This window comes from Cyprinus carpio, chromosome B4 (genome assembly GCF_018340385.1).
Source record: "Cyprinus carpio isolate SPL01 chromosome B4, ASM1834038v1, whole genome shotgun sequence".
Taxonomy (NCBI): Eukaryota; Metazoa; Chordata; class Actinopteri; order Cypriniformes; family Cyprinidae; genus Cyprinus; species Cyprinus carpio.
In genome coordinates this window covers 943,915-961,889 of record NC_056600.1, presented here as the reverse complement: position 1 = coordinate 961,889, position 17,975 = coordinate 943,915, and the positions used below count along the sequence as shown (strand labels likewise).

The window sequence follows — 17,975 nt, the reverse complement described above, 5'->3', positions numbered from 1 at the left end:
AGGAAGAGGGCAGCCCGGAAAAACCCGGTCAGAATTCAGATGAGGAGAGATGGGACACGCCTCCTCCCAAACCGCCCCGCATCCGCAGGTGAGACTCCGCCCCCTCGGGACACGCCTCCAGAGCCTCATCAACCTCAAACCTCCAGCCGCACTGAATGAAGAAACGTAGAAATATAATCGTTTCACAGAGTGTATATGTTTATCAGTGCAATTTTATTTATTTTAGAATTTAGAGAGTATATGTGACTGGTGCTGGCAAAATAATTCACAATGAGGAAACTTTCAAAATTCTCCATTAAAAGACCTTCAAAATGATGTATGATTTATTGGAATCGGACAAAAAAATGACTGAGCTACACCCGTTTAAATTCTGAGGACTCGAGTTAAAGTTTTTTAAAGGTTCCAAAGCGAAATCACCAGCAACGTTTCATCTTTTCCTCCAGTTCTTTTTTAAATAATTAATTACTATATTAATAAACACAATATAGCTATTTTATATTTTATCTTTATTATAAATTAGAATAGATGCCAAAAAAAAAACAGTGTACAAATATAAGAAACAAATATTGCATTACCTTTTTCATTTTACATCCTAACAAAAGAATTCAAATAAGAAAAACAAATAACCAAATGTAAAAACTCCTCCTAGTGTGTTCATAACAAATACAATGATTATTAAAACTACAAAAGCAGTTCAATCAAGAGCAGATTAGATTAACGTTAATGAGACGGCCTGTATTGAGACCTGCTGTAACTCACGGATCTAATTTCATGTTACACATCAGATGTTTTCCCCAACAGTTCCCCAAACATTCACTTGAGACATAAAGATTGTGTTTGTGTGAATACTGAAATACTGTGTGTAGTTATCTCTTTGGAAGACAGTCAGCGCGAGCGGAGAAAAGATGGTACTCTCAGAGAACATACAAATTAAGATCATTTTAGATGTTTAATTTCTATTTGGAGCATTGGGATAGCTAGATGAACTCATTTTTGTGAAAACCTCAACTTTGACTAAAATTGCCATTTTTCACTTTTTTTTTTTTTCATGTAGCTCAGCATGAGCCCATGTGGATTCACACTCATTTTACCAGTTAAGGACAAATGTGCAGTATTGGAGCATTAGTATTTGGAGAACATGTGACCCTGGACCACAACCAGTCATAATGGTCAATTTTTTGAAATTGAGATTTATACATCATCTGAATCAAAACCTAACCTAATCAAAAAAAAATTTGATATATTTATGGTAGGAATGTACAAAATATCTTCACGGAACATGATCTTTACTTAATATCCTAATGATTTTGGTCATAAAAGAGAAATGTATATTTGTGACTCATACAATGTATTGGTTGTCTATTGCTACAAATATAGCTGTGCTACTGATGACTGCTTCTGTGCTGCAGGGACACGTGTGTATTTCGTGTCATCTGCTGTGTTTTCCACATGAACCGGTGTCCTGAATGAATCTGTGGAGGGTCAGCTCATGTTTCTTGTCTCTCAGTAATCAGGCCGAGGGCGACGTGAAGGAGGAGATTCTGCAGCCTCCAGAGCCGCGGCCCGTTCCGCCCATCCTCACGCCGTCTCCGCCCTCGGCCTTTCCTACGGTCACAAACGCACGCAGGACAATGACCGCTACCATCCCACAAACCCATCCTGCACGTGATGGCGTCGGACCAGAAACCCCGACCTCAACGGAACTACAGCAAGCCGGGGGCAGGACGGGCCGGACCGACGCCTGGAGCACACGCTGGGCATCGAGATCAAGAAGGTTCCGCTGCAGGAGGGCCCTTGCGCTCGAGGAAGGACAGTCAGCGCGAGCGGAGAGGAAAAGATGGTACTCTCAGAGAACATACAAATTAAGATCATTTTAGATGTTTAATTTCTATTTGGAGCATTGGGATAGCTAGATGAACTCATTTTTGTGAAAACCTCAACTTTGACTAAAATTGCCATTTTTCACTTTTTTTTTTTTTTCATGTAGCTCAGCATGAGCCCATGTGGATTCACACTCATTTTACCAGTTAAGGACAAATGTGCAGTATTGGAGCATTAGTATTTGGAGAACATGTGACCCTGGACCACAAACCAGTCATAATGGTCAATTTTTTGAAATTGAGATTTATACATCATCTGAATCAAAACCTAACCTAATCAAAAAAAATTTGATATATTTATGGTAGGAATGTACAAAATATCTTCTTGGAACATGATCTTAACATCCTTATGATTTTTGTCATAAAAGAGAAATGTATAATTGTGATCCATACAATGTATTGTTGTCTATTGCTACAAATATAGCTGTGCTACTGATGACTGCTTCTGTGCTGCAGGGACACGTGTGTATTTCGTGTCATCTGCTGTGTTTTCCACATGAACCGGTGTCCTGAATGAATCTGTGGAGGGTCAGCTCATGTTTCTTGTCTCTCATAATCAGGCCGCCGGGCGACGTGAAGGAGGAGATTCTGCAGCCTCCAGAGCCGCGGCCCGTTCCGCCCATCCTCACGCCGTCTCCGCCCTCGGCCTTCCCTACGGTCACAAACGCACGGCAGGACAATGACCGCTACCATCCCAAACCCATCCTGCACGTGCTGGCGTCAGACCAGAACCCCGACCTCAACGAGAACTACAGCAAGCCGGGTCAGGACGGGCCGGACCGACGCCTGGAGCACACGCTGGGCATCGAGATCAAGAAGGTTCCGCTGCAGGAGGGCCCTTGCAGCTTCGAGGGGAACAGCGCTCTGCAGCGATCGCACGCCTTCAAGCGCTCCAACACCAGCTCCATGTGTGAGGAGTGTGACGAGCCCCCGCGACCCAACCACCTGCCGCTGAAGGAGGAGAAGGGTCGGTCCGATCCCGGCCGGACGGCGCTGAGCTTCACCAACCCGCTGCACACTGACTTCCCTGACGCTCTCTCCACGACGAGCGGCACGGCTTCAGCGGCGCAGCAGAGCGATCGCAGCCCCCTCGGGGTCACGCTGATGTCCATCGCCGGCCAGAGCCTCCACACACACACCTCAAGTACGTACTTACACACACACACACACACGCCGCTTCTCCATCTGCTTCCTTTCCCAGAACTCCCTTCCTTCGAGTCGCTCGACTCTCATTTGATCAAATGATGGGCACATGCGAGCAGGAAGTGACCGATTTAAGCATCACTGTGACGGAGTCTGTGTCGCTTTGAGTCCGGTCTTTAGGAAGTGGAGGACTGTGTAATCCATGACCTATTCTCGTTCTTCTGTCAGTCCCTTCAGTTCTATCAGCTGATCTGGTCGTATATTTGCATGTGTGTGTGTGCAGAGATGCTCCTGGGATCTTTAGGTCACCTGATCAAATGTAGCTTGTTTTCTGCCCCTGAGCTGTGCTAATGTGCTAATGCTGCCTGTCTAGGGCACTCAGTAGGTTTGTGGGGCTAAAGGCATGATGGCAGTGTGATGATCGGGGGTCCGGGCTGGCGTGCTTGTGTCAGGTGTTGATGCTGCGTTCAGCGGTGTGTGTGTGTGTGTGTGAGAGCTCTGGTTGGTAATGGTGCTCTTTTTGCCCCAGACTGTGACGACAGTGAAGATTGGCCCCCGCCTGTTCCTGAGCGAACTGCAGAGTCCTTCCTAATGGCCACAGGTGCGTCTTTACTGTGTCCAGCCACACGAGGGCAGCAGAGGCTCTGAGACAGAAGCACAGCGCGGCTTGTCCTGCTTCTGTAGTCGAGCAGGATCCTGTTCCACTGCACACACAATCCAGACAATGACCATTTACTTCGGTTTCATTGTGTGTTAGTGAACATCAGTTTCGTGACACACACACACACACACACACAGTGAACCCCAGCCCTCTGTTACGTCTCTCAGTGACTGAAGTGATCATTCTGAAATGACAAAAAGTGGTTTTGACAGAATGCTTTTCAATAAGTATGTAGATTAAGGGTTTCTTATGTTTCCCAGCATGCCCGGTTGTTTTAGTGTATCTGTGTTAATGGTGGATCTCAGTAGCCTGTGTGTGTGTGTGTGTGTGTGTGTGTGTGTGTGTGTGTGTGTGTGTGTGTGTGTGTGTGTGAAGAGCATTGATCACTGATGGCTCGTTAAGGGCTCAGTCTGTTTCATTAGTGAGGTGATTGTGTGTCGTCAGAGAGCCGCTCGTTCTCATGTCTGTCTGAACTTCGTGTAACGTTTCCCTCGTGTTCATTCAGACCCCACAGATGTGAAGCCGCCGCCGGCCGAAGCGTCTTCAGACGAGCCGTCGTCACAGGTGAGACGAGTCTGTTTCTGCAGCAAGCGAGTGAGAGCGAGAGCTTTGACGTCTGTCTCTTCTCTTCACAGGCGTCTGCACACACACAGGCTCCTGCTAGTCCTCCAAAGACCGGTACGTCACGCAGCTTCCGTCATCAGAGGTGTCTGTGTGCAGCGGTGAATGTGGAGACAGAGAGAGTGCACTAGGTGGCGCTGTGTGTGTCGAGCTCGTCTGTTTAACACTCCTCACAGTCGAGTATACTTTATACGCTGTGTGCCAGACGTATACCCGGGCCTTAGAGCTGCCACCAGATGAAACCACATCATATTATCAGCCAAAAACACTTCCTGTTCATCAGCACTTCCTGCAGACTTTTATTTTTACTGAATCTCTCTGTGTTTGTGCAGCACTAGAAACCAGCATTAGGTGCGTTATTTATGATATTAATATATGACAACAGCATTTAATATTTTTTTTTTTATAAAACAATTATACACAGTTTAAGGCATAGTTGAAAAAGATCCCATGATTTACTCACTCTCAAGGCATCCCAGGTGTATATGACTTTCTTCTTTAAGACAATATTCGGATTTATATTAAAAATTGTCCTGGCTCTTCCAAGCTTTATAATGGCAGTGAATGGCTGTTATTTTTCAACAGTCCAAAAGAAGTGCAATACAGTGCATCCATCCATAATAAACAGTGCCTCACACAGCTCTGGGAGGTGAATAAAGGCCTTAGTAAATCGATGCATTTTTGTAAAAAAAAAATCCATATTTAAAACTTTCTGAACAGTAATCTCTTTCTCTGACTGTCATGTGTTCACACGTAGTAGAGTAACTCCGGTGATTAGTGACGAACACGGAAGCGCAGGGGAGCGAGCAAAACAAAACACCACTCATGTATTAGAAGTACAAAACGAGGATTTGTAAAGAAAAATGTTGAAGGATTTGGATATAAGCCAAGAGGAGGCTGGTTTTCCTTTGCTCCTGTAAACAAACACATTCTCACGCCTCCGTCATCCACCGGAACACACCTCTATTGTCCTTATCATCTATAAAGATGAGAGATTACTGTTTATAAAGTTTTAAATATGGATATTTTTTATTCTTGTTATGGATGAATGCGCTTTATTAGACTTCTTTTGGACTGTTGAAAAATAACACCCATTCACTGCCATTATAAAGCTTGTAAGAGCGAGGACAATTGTTAATATAAATCCGAATGGATTTGTCTTAAAGAAGAAAGTCATGTACACCTGGGATGCTTTAATGTCATTGTGGGTTTATTGTGACAGCTTCTGACATTCACAGTTAATTCTTTACTGTTTACACAAAGATAAGATTTTTATTATTACAATAAACATTATTATTATTATTATTATTTTTATTACACAAAAATAATATTCTAATTGCCTTGCAGGATTTCAGTGCATTGTGGTTGAACACACAGCTTTATTGGAATGTTAATGAGCTATTGTTAGCCGTTAGCTGTATCTCAGAGATCAGCCGCTGATCGCAGTCAGAGACACTTGTCTGATTTCTCTCTTAAAGTGATGAAATAGGAGCCTGACGGCAAAGATGTGCATTTATTTAGCGGTGATGGCAGTTTTGTTTTTCTAGATACGGAGCAGAAGAACGGAAAGGGTCCGGGTTCACCTCTGAAGGACAGGAGAGCAGAGACGGAGACCGGTGAGTGACCAGAGCAGACCAGAGCTTTTCCGTTATGATCTGTGAGTTTCTCTCAAGCGTCTCTGTGCCGCAGGATTCAGGAGCCGCCGCTCGCATCCCAAAGGCCCCCGGGAGCCTCCGTCAGAGTGGACGTGACCGCGGCACCCATCCGCTCCACACTCCATGCTCCTCTTTCTTCTATAAGTGCCACTGTAGATGGACGGCGCCTCTTCTCTGACTAACACAATCAGTAAAGCTGCAAAGATAATCTCCCATGATGCACCTTGCTGCCGTGGACTCACTGTGCTGGTGCTGAGCGTCTCCGGGGCCAGAGCCTGCCGTACTCCTGCTGCGTGGCTGGACCGGTTCTTCTGCAGTAGTTTAGACTGAGATCAGACGACGCGGGCCGGAGTTCACAGGCGAGCCGTAAATGATGATGATGCAAGCGTACTATCACTGAATATATTAATGCGATGTAAGACGTCTGTGCATGAGAGCGTCACGTGTACCTCAAACTGTAAGTTATTTGCTCTCCTGTTCGAACAAACGTTTTCAGGGCTGTGTTTTCTTTTCTCGCCGTGTCTTTGCGTTCGTCGGCCGGCGCGTATCGGCCGCTTCACGAGAAGCTACAGGCTGGAGATTGTATTGATGATGCTTTTTGAAAATTGTATTCTAGAGGTTATTTTTGTATATGCCATTTTCTCACTTCATGAATGACTCCCGACTGCTTGCACGTTTTTTTTTTACTGTGTGTGTGTTTGAGACACAGAGAGAGAATGTGTGTGTGTGTTACATAACGTTGCATTTAAACCTCTGGGATTTTACTCGACCTTCCAACACAGACCTGTCAATCAATCAATCAATGTCAGTAAAACATTAGGAGGAAAAATGTCTTCTGCTGCTTTATTCTCAGTGCATACTGTGTGTGTGTGTGTGTTTGTGTGTGTGTGTGTGTGAGAGAAGAGAAAGAGAGAGAGAGAGAGAGAGTGTGTGTGTGTGTGTGAGAGAGAGAGAGAGCGTGTGTGTGTGTGTGTGTGTGTGTGTGTGTGTGAGTTATTGTTAGTGTTTGTGTGAGAGATTGTGTGTATGTGTTGGTGTGGTGTGTGTGTGAGAGAGAGATTGTGTGTGTGTGTGTGTGTGTGTGAGAGCGAGATTGTGTGTGTGTGTGTGTGTGTGTGTTATTGTTAGTGTTTGTGTGAGAGATTGTGTGTATGTGTGTGTGTGTGTGTGTGTGAGAGAGAGAGAGAGATTGTGTGTGTGTGTGTGTGTGTGTGTGTGTGTGTTATTGTTAGTGTTTGTGTGAGAGATTGTGTGTATGTGAGTGTGTGTGTGTGTGTGTGTGTGAGAGAGAGATTGTGTGTGTGTGTGTGTGTGTGTGTTATTGTTAGTGTTTGTGTGAGAGATTGTGTGTGTGTGAGTGTGTGTGTGTGTGTGTGAGAGAGAGAGTGTGTGTGTGTGTGTGTGTGAGTTATTGTTAGTGTTTGTGTGAGAGATTGTGTGTATGTGAGTTTGTGTGTGTGTGTATGTGTGTGTGTGTGTGTGTGTGTGTTATTGTGAGTGATTTTGTGTGTGTGTGTGAATGTAATGCTTGATTTATTTCTCATGTTGAAGTTTCCAGGCTGATGTTCCTGTTATTTCAGACAGAAGCTCACTCTCTCCATCTGCTGGTGACGTGTGTTTGTGGACAGCAGTGTTGGGTTTTCTGTGTCTGTTGTATTTGTCATTATTTTTAAGTGCTAATCATTCAGATGCTAGAATATTACAGTCCTGTGATGGTAGATGGCAGAAGGAGCAAGGGTTAGGTTCTCTTCACATGTATTCATACTCTACATTCACTAGAGATCCATTGATAAATATTTCCATCTGCTGGTAAAGCTGTTGTGTTCCTGCGACCGAGTCTTTCTGCTCACGTCTTACTCCTGTTTCTCACTGAATGTTATTTGAGAAGTTCTGACAGAAGAGCTGATGAAGGATGAGTGTCTGGTCTCTCTGTCGCAGTGCGTGAATGAACGCTCCTCCATCCGGGGTCACGTGACCTCTCAATCAGGTGCCGGTGGAGTTTCCTTGAAGACGCTTGGACTGGAGGAGAGGACATCTCTCGCTCTCACAGCAGACCAGCGATCACGTGAGCACAGGCATGAGTGGAGACTGCTTTCACATCAATTTAATTAACAATCAATTCAATATAGCTAGAATTAATTCCAGACAAAATCTGTTAACTTACTTTCAACCCAAGAACAAAATGTTGTGATTGTTTGGAGTCGATGAGTTTGAAGCTGTTGTCAGTAAGTTGTTTCTCATCATGCTTTTAGTTTGCACAGCTGGTGAAAAGCAATCCACTTATTTTTCAATTTCCTTAAAATATTCCATTTAAATACAGTATATTACAAATTCATTAATCATGCAAATTTCTTTATCTGTAAATGTAAATAGGCATAAAAATACACTTTTTGTGTATGTGAAATTTGACCAAAATAATAGAATAGGATATTTAATATAGAATAAATAAATGTATGATTGTTTTCATTGGAATTATTCATTTTCAAAACACAATTACAAAGGATGGACAATAATGATGGATTCTTGTTCTGTTAGTGGAACAGGAATATCTTATTAATATTTTAATGAAATCTCTCTAATACATGTCTTGCTGGCTATATTTCATGTAAGTTTTAAATATAACCTGTTTTTACTTTATTATTTAATACAGTAAATAATACTTTATTTAAATAGTGTTTTACTTCAAGCTTGAGTCAAGTTCAGATTCCTAAATACAGATTTCCACAGCGAGCTTTTATAAGTGGCTGTTTCACCCACGATGACAAAAGTACTTGTGTGTTTATTAGTACAGTTGTGTTTAATAACATAAACGTTCATATCCTCTATCCACCTTTTTCTTCAAAGTGAAAGTAAGCGTATGGGTGAGACTTCTGTTCATGAGCCGCTGCAGGGAAATAACGAAAGAATTACAACGTGCAGTAAACACTAAAACTGTTTGCACTACAAAGTGTTCATCATCAAGATAATACATTACAATAATACGGTAAGACTCACCAATTTTCAATATTTTCAAGCAGCAAAACAAGCTGGTTTGTACAACTAAAAAAATTAGAATTTTTTTTTTTTTTTTTTTACAAAATGCTGCGCTCGCTCTTTTGGGAAGAAAAAGGTGGATGAACATACTGTCTTTGACATGTATTGCCTTTATTCGCTTTCTCTTTATACACCATTAACAAATTGAATAAATGTTTTAATTTTTATTGCAACTTGATACACACAGAATTTCTTGACTGACAGCCGTGAGATTTAAATGCGAGATTGAATCTGAATGACAGTGATAATCATCTGACACTGTACATGAGAACAGATCTGCGCTTGGAGTGTCAATATAATAATGAACTTATTCTGTATTCTGCTTATGTGTTTCTTTGTTCTTCATGTTTTTAATTTGTTCTTCAAAGAAACACAAGCAGTTGTTCCTTTTGTAGGAAGATTGCACTTTTTGTATAACTTTGATATTTTCATATTTAATTTCATATTCCTTTCACACACAAATATATACATATGTATGTGCTTGTACCTTTAAGTAAATGTGATTTTAATTTTTTTTTTAATTTTTGTGTTCATGTACTATAAAGCAGTAAGTGGTCACCATGTGTAGATTATCATTATTTTGCAGTAAACAATTTGCTGTTCTATCCAAATCATGTCTTTTTCACCTTTTTACATTTGCTGAGAGCAAAAATATTGATGCATCGAGTATCATCAAAATTTGGAAAAACATTGAGATGGTAAATGGCTCATGCATCATGCAATCTAATGAATACAGCGACCAAGTTGCTGACGTTACCTTTCCTGCTGTCAATCCGCATCTGGCCACGCCCATTACAAGCCTGCTTTATCTGTCAATCACCGCCAGGCCACACCCGCCTCAAGTACGTTCTTTCTGTCAATCACCGCCAGGCCACCCGCCTCAAGTACGTTCTTTCTGTCAATCACCGCCAGGCCACGCCCCTCTCGTGCGTCTTACACAAACAGCAGCAGCTCGAGAGAGTAAATAGAGAAAAGATGGCGGAGTTCATTCAGCTCAACAAACCCACCGAACCGAAACCAGCGTCCCAGAACCGGGAGCACCATCATCATCCTCCACCGGCCAAGAAGATCCGACACGAGGAGAAGATATTTAAAGCCAAGAAGATGAACGGAGACACGGAGCAGCAGAATTACAGCAGCAAACCGAAAAACAAGAAAACCAAAACCGAGAAAGACCGAGACCGAGAGAAGGATAGAGAGCGAGAGAAAGGCAAAGAAAAAGAGAGGAAGAAACACAAAGTGGCGGCTGAAAATCACCTCGGTGTGAAGAAGGAGAACGGAGAGCTGAAGCTGTCGCAGAAAGGTATCGCTAGTCGCTCGGGCGCTGTTCGCGGCTGATAACGGGCCGCTGCTTCGCTAGCTGTGATCGGTGCGAGTGTGTGTGTGTTTATGATGTGTTTATTGTGCTCGTGGACGAGTACGTGTGTGTCTATTTGCGTGGAAAACACCGACAGCGCGCGCTAGTTAGCTTAGCATCGGTGACGCGCGTGCAGCTGCAATGTGACCCGCCGCAGACGCGCGTTACAGCGGAACAGCTTCATAACAACATCTGCTGTCTTTATAAAGCACCATAACATCTCCTGTCATATTAATAGCATCATAACATCTCCTGTGTAACCGCACAGAGACGCCGACATCGTAATATTAGATAATAAATGCGTCTTTTTGTATTCAAGTGTCAGTTTAGTCTGTAGGACGGCAGAATAACTGCTCGTATTAATAAAAACAGTAATCGAAATGTCTGCTGTCATCCCTGAGATGTCTATCGGACATCAGAACATCACGATTATAATAACTGCTGTATTACTGTTGGATTCTCAGTAATAACACTTTATTTTACGACGGAAACAAGATCCAACGATCTTCTGTTCCTCTGTAATAAATATGTGCTGTTCTGAGTTCACTGTGTGTATTATTTACTGTTTGTGTCAGTCTCTGTGTGTATTATTTACTGTTTGTGTCAGTCCTGTTACTCCCACATCACATTAATAAACACTAATAAAGCAGTAACCCATCTGTCATAACACAACTGTGATGAAAACATCAGCACAAACCCACATTCAGACATCTAAGAGGCACTGCTGGCTGACTGTCCTACAGATGCTAACCCTAACCCGAACTCACACTAACTGCTACTAACCTGCCCTAACTCGCACTACTCTAACGGTTCAGTTAGGCTCCAGACAGGGTTAGTAAATGGCTTGTGGCTCTTCTCTGAAGAAACCGTCCTCAGAAGCTGTTCAGGGAAGGTTCAGTAGCTGATAGTTCACTCAAACATGATCAAGCCGTCGTTTGCTGGGCTTCACATCGTTCCTAACCCGCATGACTGACTTTCTGGATCACTAAAGAAGATATTTTAAAACATGTCCATAAAGTGAAAGTCAGACAGGTGCAGTGGTCTCTTTCTCTGTGTTAACAAAATCAGTTCTTCAGAATCTGTTCTTCTGTGTTCTGCAGAAGAAAGAAAGTCGTGCGGGTCAGGAGCGACACCAGGGAGAGGAAATAATGACAATCATCATTTTTCATTGTCTCTGTCTGTTTACCTGCTTCCACATCTGTATGTTTAGTGTTTTATGATCAGATTTTCATTCTTTCACAATCTGTGCATTTTGTGGTCTTGATAACTCATTATTTTACCCCGGCACCTTACAGCTTGTTGATGTACGTGAAGGTCAGCGCCAACCGTCCGCGTGAACGTGATGTGTGTGTGTGTGTGTTTATACGAGGATCGTGACATTACATTACATCGGGCATAAAGAAAATAAAGCTGCTTTTAGGGCTGTTAAAACCTTGTTTTCATGACCGTTTAGCCAGGTGTATGAACATATACTTAGAGAACCTGTTGGGGAATGTTACTACTAGTTAAAGATGAGAGCTGGTATATTCACAAACATTCACCATTTTTGAGCAAGCCATCGTTCACAAGCAGAACCCTCTGTACGGCGCTTTAGTCCAGGAACCAGAGAAACCTGACATCAGTGAAGGCTTCGGTTTCTTTTAACCGTCCACTGTGTTCCTCTCTCCTACAGACCACATTATCAAAGACAAAGAGAAACAGAGAGACAGAGACGGCGAGAAGAAGAGAGAGAGAGAGAAGGACAGAGAAAAAGAGCAGGAGAAAGAGATGAAGGAGAAAAGAAAGCATAAGCTGATGATGGAGATGAAGAGAGAGAATGGAGAGGTGAAGATCCTGCAGAAAGGTGAGCTGTGTTTGACCTCTGACCTCGCATGCATGTGGACACTCGGGTTCACTTCTTGACATGCACATAATTTATCATTTTAATAATTAGCACCTAGTATTAAAATATGTTGTGTTCCTAAACAGAGCTTTAGACAGATGCTGGTCACTGAAAGACTCGTGAGAAAGAGTGAACCTGCTCAAACCTTTCTCCTCGGGGTGCGCCGATCAAACCTTCAGGATCTGTATCGCTCTGATACTGGTGTGTTCTGCTGGACCGGGTATCGGTCAGACCAGACAGATCCAATCACATATTCTGCTTATATTATTCTGTGTTATTGTCTCACGAAAGGCACAAACACATTATAAAGCACCATAAAGCTTCCGTGCACTATATTCCAAGTGTTCTGAAGCTGATCCATAGTTTAATGTGAGGTAAAAGATGAATATTTAAGTGGTTAAATTCAAGTTGACTTAAACTCCTCTCTCCGCTCATCCTCCAATCAAGCGTTCAAACTGCGCGTCACGTTCGGTTACGACAGTCCAGACGACGAAACTCTCTCCAGGATGTTACAATGTTCCTATTATTATACTTGATCTGTCGATAAACATCAGCGGTTTTGCATAAAAGGATTTTATCTTGCTGCAGTTTAGTGCTGTTTCTGTATTATGTTACTTTCTACCAGGTGTCTGTTAGAGATCACTACACTGGAGTACAGTTCTTCACGTGCACAGTATCTGAGATTTAAAACTATTGCACAGATATAATACACTACGCATCAGTATATCTTCTCTTTGCGGAGCGCTGCGTGCTGTGACTCTGTGTTCTGCTCTGTATTGGAGCCTTTAATGTTATAATGCTTTCTAATGCGCAATGAAAGATTGTTAATAGTCTTATCTATCATATGTTTCTGCCTCATTACTGTGCTATAAATGTAAAAGAAATTTATTTAATTTATTGCATATATTTATATATAATTATATTTACTTGTTTTTCATGAATGTATATTACAATACAAAGAGTATTGCGTTACATTTTCCCAGATTACACATATTTACCTTTATTTTTTCCCCCACTAAATAATGTTCTTTTCTCTAAATGAAATAAATAAAAAAATCAATCAATATCGGTATTTTCCGATACTCAGAACTTTTGGTATCAGATTGGGATCGGTTCTGAAAAAATGGTAAGGTGCCACCTCTGCTTTACTGGCAGCAGATCGGTTAGAAAACACGTCCCGGGCCCCTCTCCCCCTCCCCCCCCCCCCCCCCCCCCCCCCCCCCCCCCACCCAGGCTCCAGAATTATAACTGACCAGATAGTTTGCAAATGTGATGATTTAATATTTAACTCGCTTAGGCAGCGAATCGTTCAGAGTTATTACTGACTCACTCACTGAACCGCGAGTCATTTTGGGTTCGAGTCTGATTCTAAATAAAGCGGGAAGTGTTTGTGATGTACATTCAGTCACTTTACTGACTTGATCACATGACAGTGAGTAAAGATCTGTGTTCATTTATAATCAGGTAATAAAGATGATGTTTTAAAAGTTTTTTATCATATGGGATCCACTTGTAAGATTGAATCGAGTGTGTTTGGGTCATGTGTTGAACCTTTTTTATATATTTTTCCAAGCAATCAGAAATATTGTTTAAAACAGTGGTATTGACATTGCACAAATGCAGTCAGGATCACTAAAGTCAGTGTTTTCATCACGTCAGCTGCTAAACTCTCATCTCTGCTTCTTCATTTATGGAAACACACAGTTATTTTTCATTGTCGCCCCTAGATTGTGTTTAACACACACGATTGTTTGTGCACAGCTGATGACTAAACTAACTAATCATGTTACATCATTAATGAAAGCAGTGCATTAGTTACATGTTGTTTTTGCATCTCAATTTTTATTCACATGACAAAAAATACTGTTTGTCTCACCATATATTTTTTTGTAGAAGTATAAAATGAGGGTCATTAAAGAATTGAATGAACTAGAAGTAGATAAGTCATTAGTTAATAGTAAGTTGATAAGAGGAGTTGGAGACACAGTCGGATCGGTCATACGGTGACAGACGGACTCATTCCCGACAGAACACCATGTTTTCCTGCGTCTGCTCGTCTCTGTAGTGAGTTTGTGTCCGTGAGTGTGTTCATGGTCAAAGCAGTTGGTCAATTAGATTGTCCCTTTCTGTATTTGTTCTATTAGTGTCTATTATATGTGACCCTGGACCACAAAACCAGTCCTAAGGGTCAATTTCTTGAAATTGAGATTTATACATCATCTGAAAGCTGAATAAATAATCTCTCCATTGATGTGTGGTTTGTTAGGAGGACAATATTTGTCTGAGATACAACTATTTGAAAATCTGGAATCTGAGGGAGCAAAAAAATCTAAATATTGAGAAAATCACCTTTAAAGTTGTTCAAATGAAGTTCTTAGCAATGCATATTACTAATCAAAAATTAAGTTTTGATATATTTACAGTATGGTGAGCGCTGTGATTGGTCTGCTAGGACCGCGAGCGCTGTGATTGGTCTGCTAGGACCGCGAGCGCTGTGATTGGTCTGCTAGGACCGTGAGCGCTGTGATTGGTCTGCTAGGACCGCGAGCGCTGTGATTGGTCTGCTAGGACCGCGAGCGCTGTGATTGGTCTGCTAGGACCGCGAGCGCTGTGATTGGTCTGCTAGGAGCGCTGTGATTGGTCTGCTGAGACCGCGAGCGCTGTGATTGGTCTGCTCCGTCCGCGAGCGCTGTGATTGGTCTGCTGAGACCGCGAGCGCTGTGATTGGTCTGCTAGGACCGTGAGGCTGTGCTGTGATTGGAGCGCTGAGACCGCGTGAGCGCTGTGATTGGTCTGCTAGGACCGTGAGCGCTGTGATTGGTCTGCTAGGACTGCTGCGAGCGCTGTGATTGGTCTGCTGAGACCGCGAGCGCTGTGATTGGTCTGCTAGCGACGCGTGACCGCGAGCTGTGATTGGTCTGCTGAGACCGCGAGCGCTGTGATTGGTCTGCTGAGACCGCGAGCGCTGTGATTGGTCTGCTAGGACCGCGAGCGCTGTGATTGGTCTGCTAGGAGCGCTGTGATTGGTCTGCTAGGACCGTGAGCGCTGTGATTGGTCTGCTAGGACCGCGAGCGCTGTGATTGGTCTGCTGGGGTCTGCGAGCGCTGTGATTGGTCTGCTGAGACCGCGCGGAGCGCTGTGATTGGTCCTGCGAGACCGCGAGCGCTGTGATTGGTCTGCTGAGACCCGCGAGCGCTGTGATTGGTCTGCTGCTAGTGACCGTGAGCGCTGTGATTGGTCTGCTAGGACTGCGAGCGCTGTGATTGGTCTGCTGAGACCGCGAGAGCGCTGTGATTGGTCTGCTAGGACCGTGAGTGCTGCTGTGATTGGTCGAGCGCTAGGACTGCGAGCGCTGTGATTTGCCTGCTGAGACCGTGAGCGCTGTGATTGGTCTGCTGAGACCGTGAGCGCTGTGATTGGTCTGCTAGGACCGTGAGCGCTGTGATTGGTCTGCTAGGACCGTGAGCGCTGTGATTGGTCTGCTAGGACTGCGAGCGCTGTGATTGGTCTGCTAGGACTGAGCGCTGTGAGCGCTGTGAGCGCTGTGATTGGTCTGCTGAGACCGTGAGCGCTGTGATTGGTCTGCTTGGACCGTGAGCGCTGTGCTGTCTGATTGGCGCTGTGCTAGGACCGACCGAGCGCTGTGATTGGTCTGCTGAGACCGCGAGCGCTGTGATTGGTCTGCTAGACGTGAGCGTGAGCGCTGTGATTGGTCTGCTAGGACCGCGAGCGCTGTGATTGGTCTGCTAGGACCGCAAGCGCTGTGATTGGTCTGCTAGGAGCGCTGTGATTGGTCTGTTGGACCCTCCCTCCATATGTACTTGAGTTTTGTTTGTGTGTTTTGCACTTTAATATATTTTAATGCTACACCTTCTTATTTAAAATAAAACAAAGCAAAGAGCAAGTGTCTTATCTCTTATTATTAAACGTAGCATTACATCACGTTGTTGTCCATAACAAACGGTTGTTCTGCCATGGAACAAGTCCTTGTGGAGATTGAAAGAACGCCATCTTTTCCTGTTCCGTTGTCGTCTCTTGTTTGTAGTTTTAGATAAATGATCTGTTCTTTGATATTTATTTGCTGCCGTCACAGCTATAATGCTTCTTCTTCAGATTTTACCGTGGTACTGCGGGCTACACAAGTAACATGCCCGTGGACACTACAGACTAGCGGTTAGCATGTGTACTGAACGTGACGCAGAAGTATAAATGAAAACCGACGCACATCCTACGGCGTAGAGGTATAAATCAGCCTTAAGCTCTCGCTGATCTGAAGCACTCTGGGGATTTACAGACCTCGATGGATTCAGCTCTGTCTGCTCCGGTCTTCATTAGCTCTGCTGTTTGCTAGGATGCCACATCACTCTCGTTCTGGGGATGTTTGTGTATGTTAATCATGTTTCTCCTGTGCCATAGGTGACAGAGAGAAGCCGAAGATCGACTCTGCTGAGGATTTGCTGATGAAAAAGATCAAGAAGAAAAAGAAAAAGAAACACAAAGAAGGTGAAAAGCGGAAGCGGCCCAAGATGTACAGCAAATCTATCCAGACGGTGTGTTCTGATCTCCCCAAATCTGGCTCAGAATTCAAGCCGCCGCCTCCAGTCCAGCAGGGCGGCGCTCTGAGCTCCGTCAGTGGCCTGAAGCAGGAGAACAGCGCCGGCGAGGTCAGAGCCGCTAAACTGCCCGGGCTGGACCGGCTGGAGTTCGGCTGTCTGGTTCACGTGGAGCACCAGCCCAACGGAGGCGCTCTGGTGGCTCACGCCTACAGCAAGGAGCTGTCTGTCCTGTCTCCTGTGGAGATGCAGAGGTTCGCGCAGGAGTTTGTGACGCTGGCGTTTAGCGAGGACCAGGATGGAGCCGCTAACTACGTGATGGGTGTGATTCACGGCGCCGCCTCCTACCTCCCAGACTTCCTGGAGTACTTCTCTACCAAGTTCCCCAACTCGCCCGTCAAAATGGAGATCCTGGGGAAGAAGGACATCGAGACGACTACTATGGCAAACTTCCACACTCAGGTTAGTAGATGCGCAGGCTGTGTTGCACTGCTGGGTGTTTTGGTTCAGACAGTACACGAGCGCGAGATGATCAAACATCAGCAAACGAACAACTAGAATAACAGATCAGTGCTGCACACACAACATCGGTGGCCAAAAGTACATTTTGCACATTAGTATTTAGAAATCAATGTATGCACATGATTCTGCTATTGGTTTTTATGTGTGCACCATCTGATTTAATAAATTAGAATTTTTTGGTTTACATTTGCACTCTAATCAATGTTCATTCACGAGGCCCCAGATGATCGTAATGTGTTGATAGGTCATTTAATGGGAGGGAGAAATAGCCTACATTTCTCTGATGCATCGTGAATCTTTCTGTGTTTCTGAGTTTTGAAGTATATACTTGACAATTACTCAACTGCATAGAGTTGTTATTGTTATTCAATACTATTTAAAGTACTTATATAATTGTATTAATTAAATATTTAAAGTACTCAATTAAAAATATGTTTTATTATTTGTGGTATGAATACTCATGCATTTCACTGGATTGGTAATGACTTCTGAAATGTTAGTATCATGACAACATGAAGTAGATTACTGGACGAGAAGAATCAAATCATGAAGCCAGTGAAGAGTAGTGGTCGACCGATATTGGTTTTTGACTGCCGATATATATATATATATATATACTTCACAAGATCTCACAGCTGGATTCGACTAAGTTTGCAAGGTTTGTGAA

At 43.5% G+C, this 17,975-nt stretch overlaps 2 protein-coding genes across 2 annotated transcripts in view; both read left to right on the top strand.

The window, feature by feature from the left end:
* LOC109103317 (tyrosine-protein phosphatase non-receptor type 12-like) overlaps window positions 1-6,789 on the top strand; it is a 30,773-nt gene extending 23,984 nt beyond the window's left edge. The window contains exons 12-18 of the mRNA XM_042721500.1: window positions 3-88; window positions 2,414-3,024; window positions 3,553-3,624; window positions 4,190-4,248; window positions 4,320-4,362; window positions 5,853-5,921; window positions 5,995-6,789. Coding sequence (XP_042577434.1) covers window positions 3-88; window positions 2,414-3,024; window positions 3,553-3,624; window positions 4,190-4,248; window positions 4,320-4,362; window positions 5,853-5,921; window positions 5,995-6,056 — 1,002 coding nt within the window. The 3' untranslated portion in view covers window positions 6,057-6,789. The remainder of the gene's footprint in view (window positions 1-2; window positions 89-2,413; window positions 3,025-3,552; window positions 3,625-4,189; window positions 4,249-4,319; window positions 4,363-5,852; window positions 5,922-5,994) is intronic.
* Window positions 6,790-8,412: 1,623 nt separating this feature from the next.
* The window catches only part of LOC109103313 (lysine-specific demethylase RSBN1L-like), a 31,555-nt gene continuing 21,992 nt past the window's right edge, over window positions 8,413-17,975 (top strand). The window contains exons 1-3 of the mRNA XM_042721495.1: window positions 8,413-10,296; window positions 12,023-12,193; window positions 16,650-17,248. Coding sequence (XP_042577429.1) covers window positions 9,696-10,296; window positions 12,023-12,193; window positions 16,650-17,248 — 1,371 coding nt within the window. The 5' untranslated portion in view covers window positions 8,413-9,695. The remainder of the gene's footprint in view (window positions 10,297-12,022; window positions 12,194-16,649; window positions 17,249-17,975) is intronic.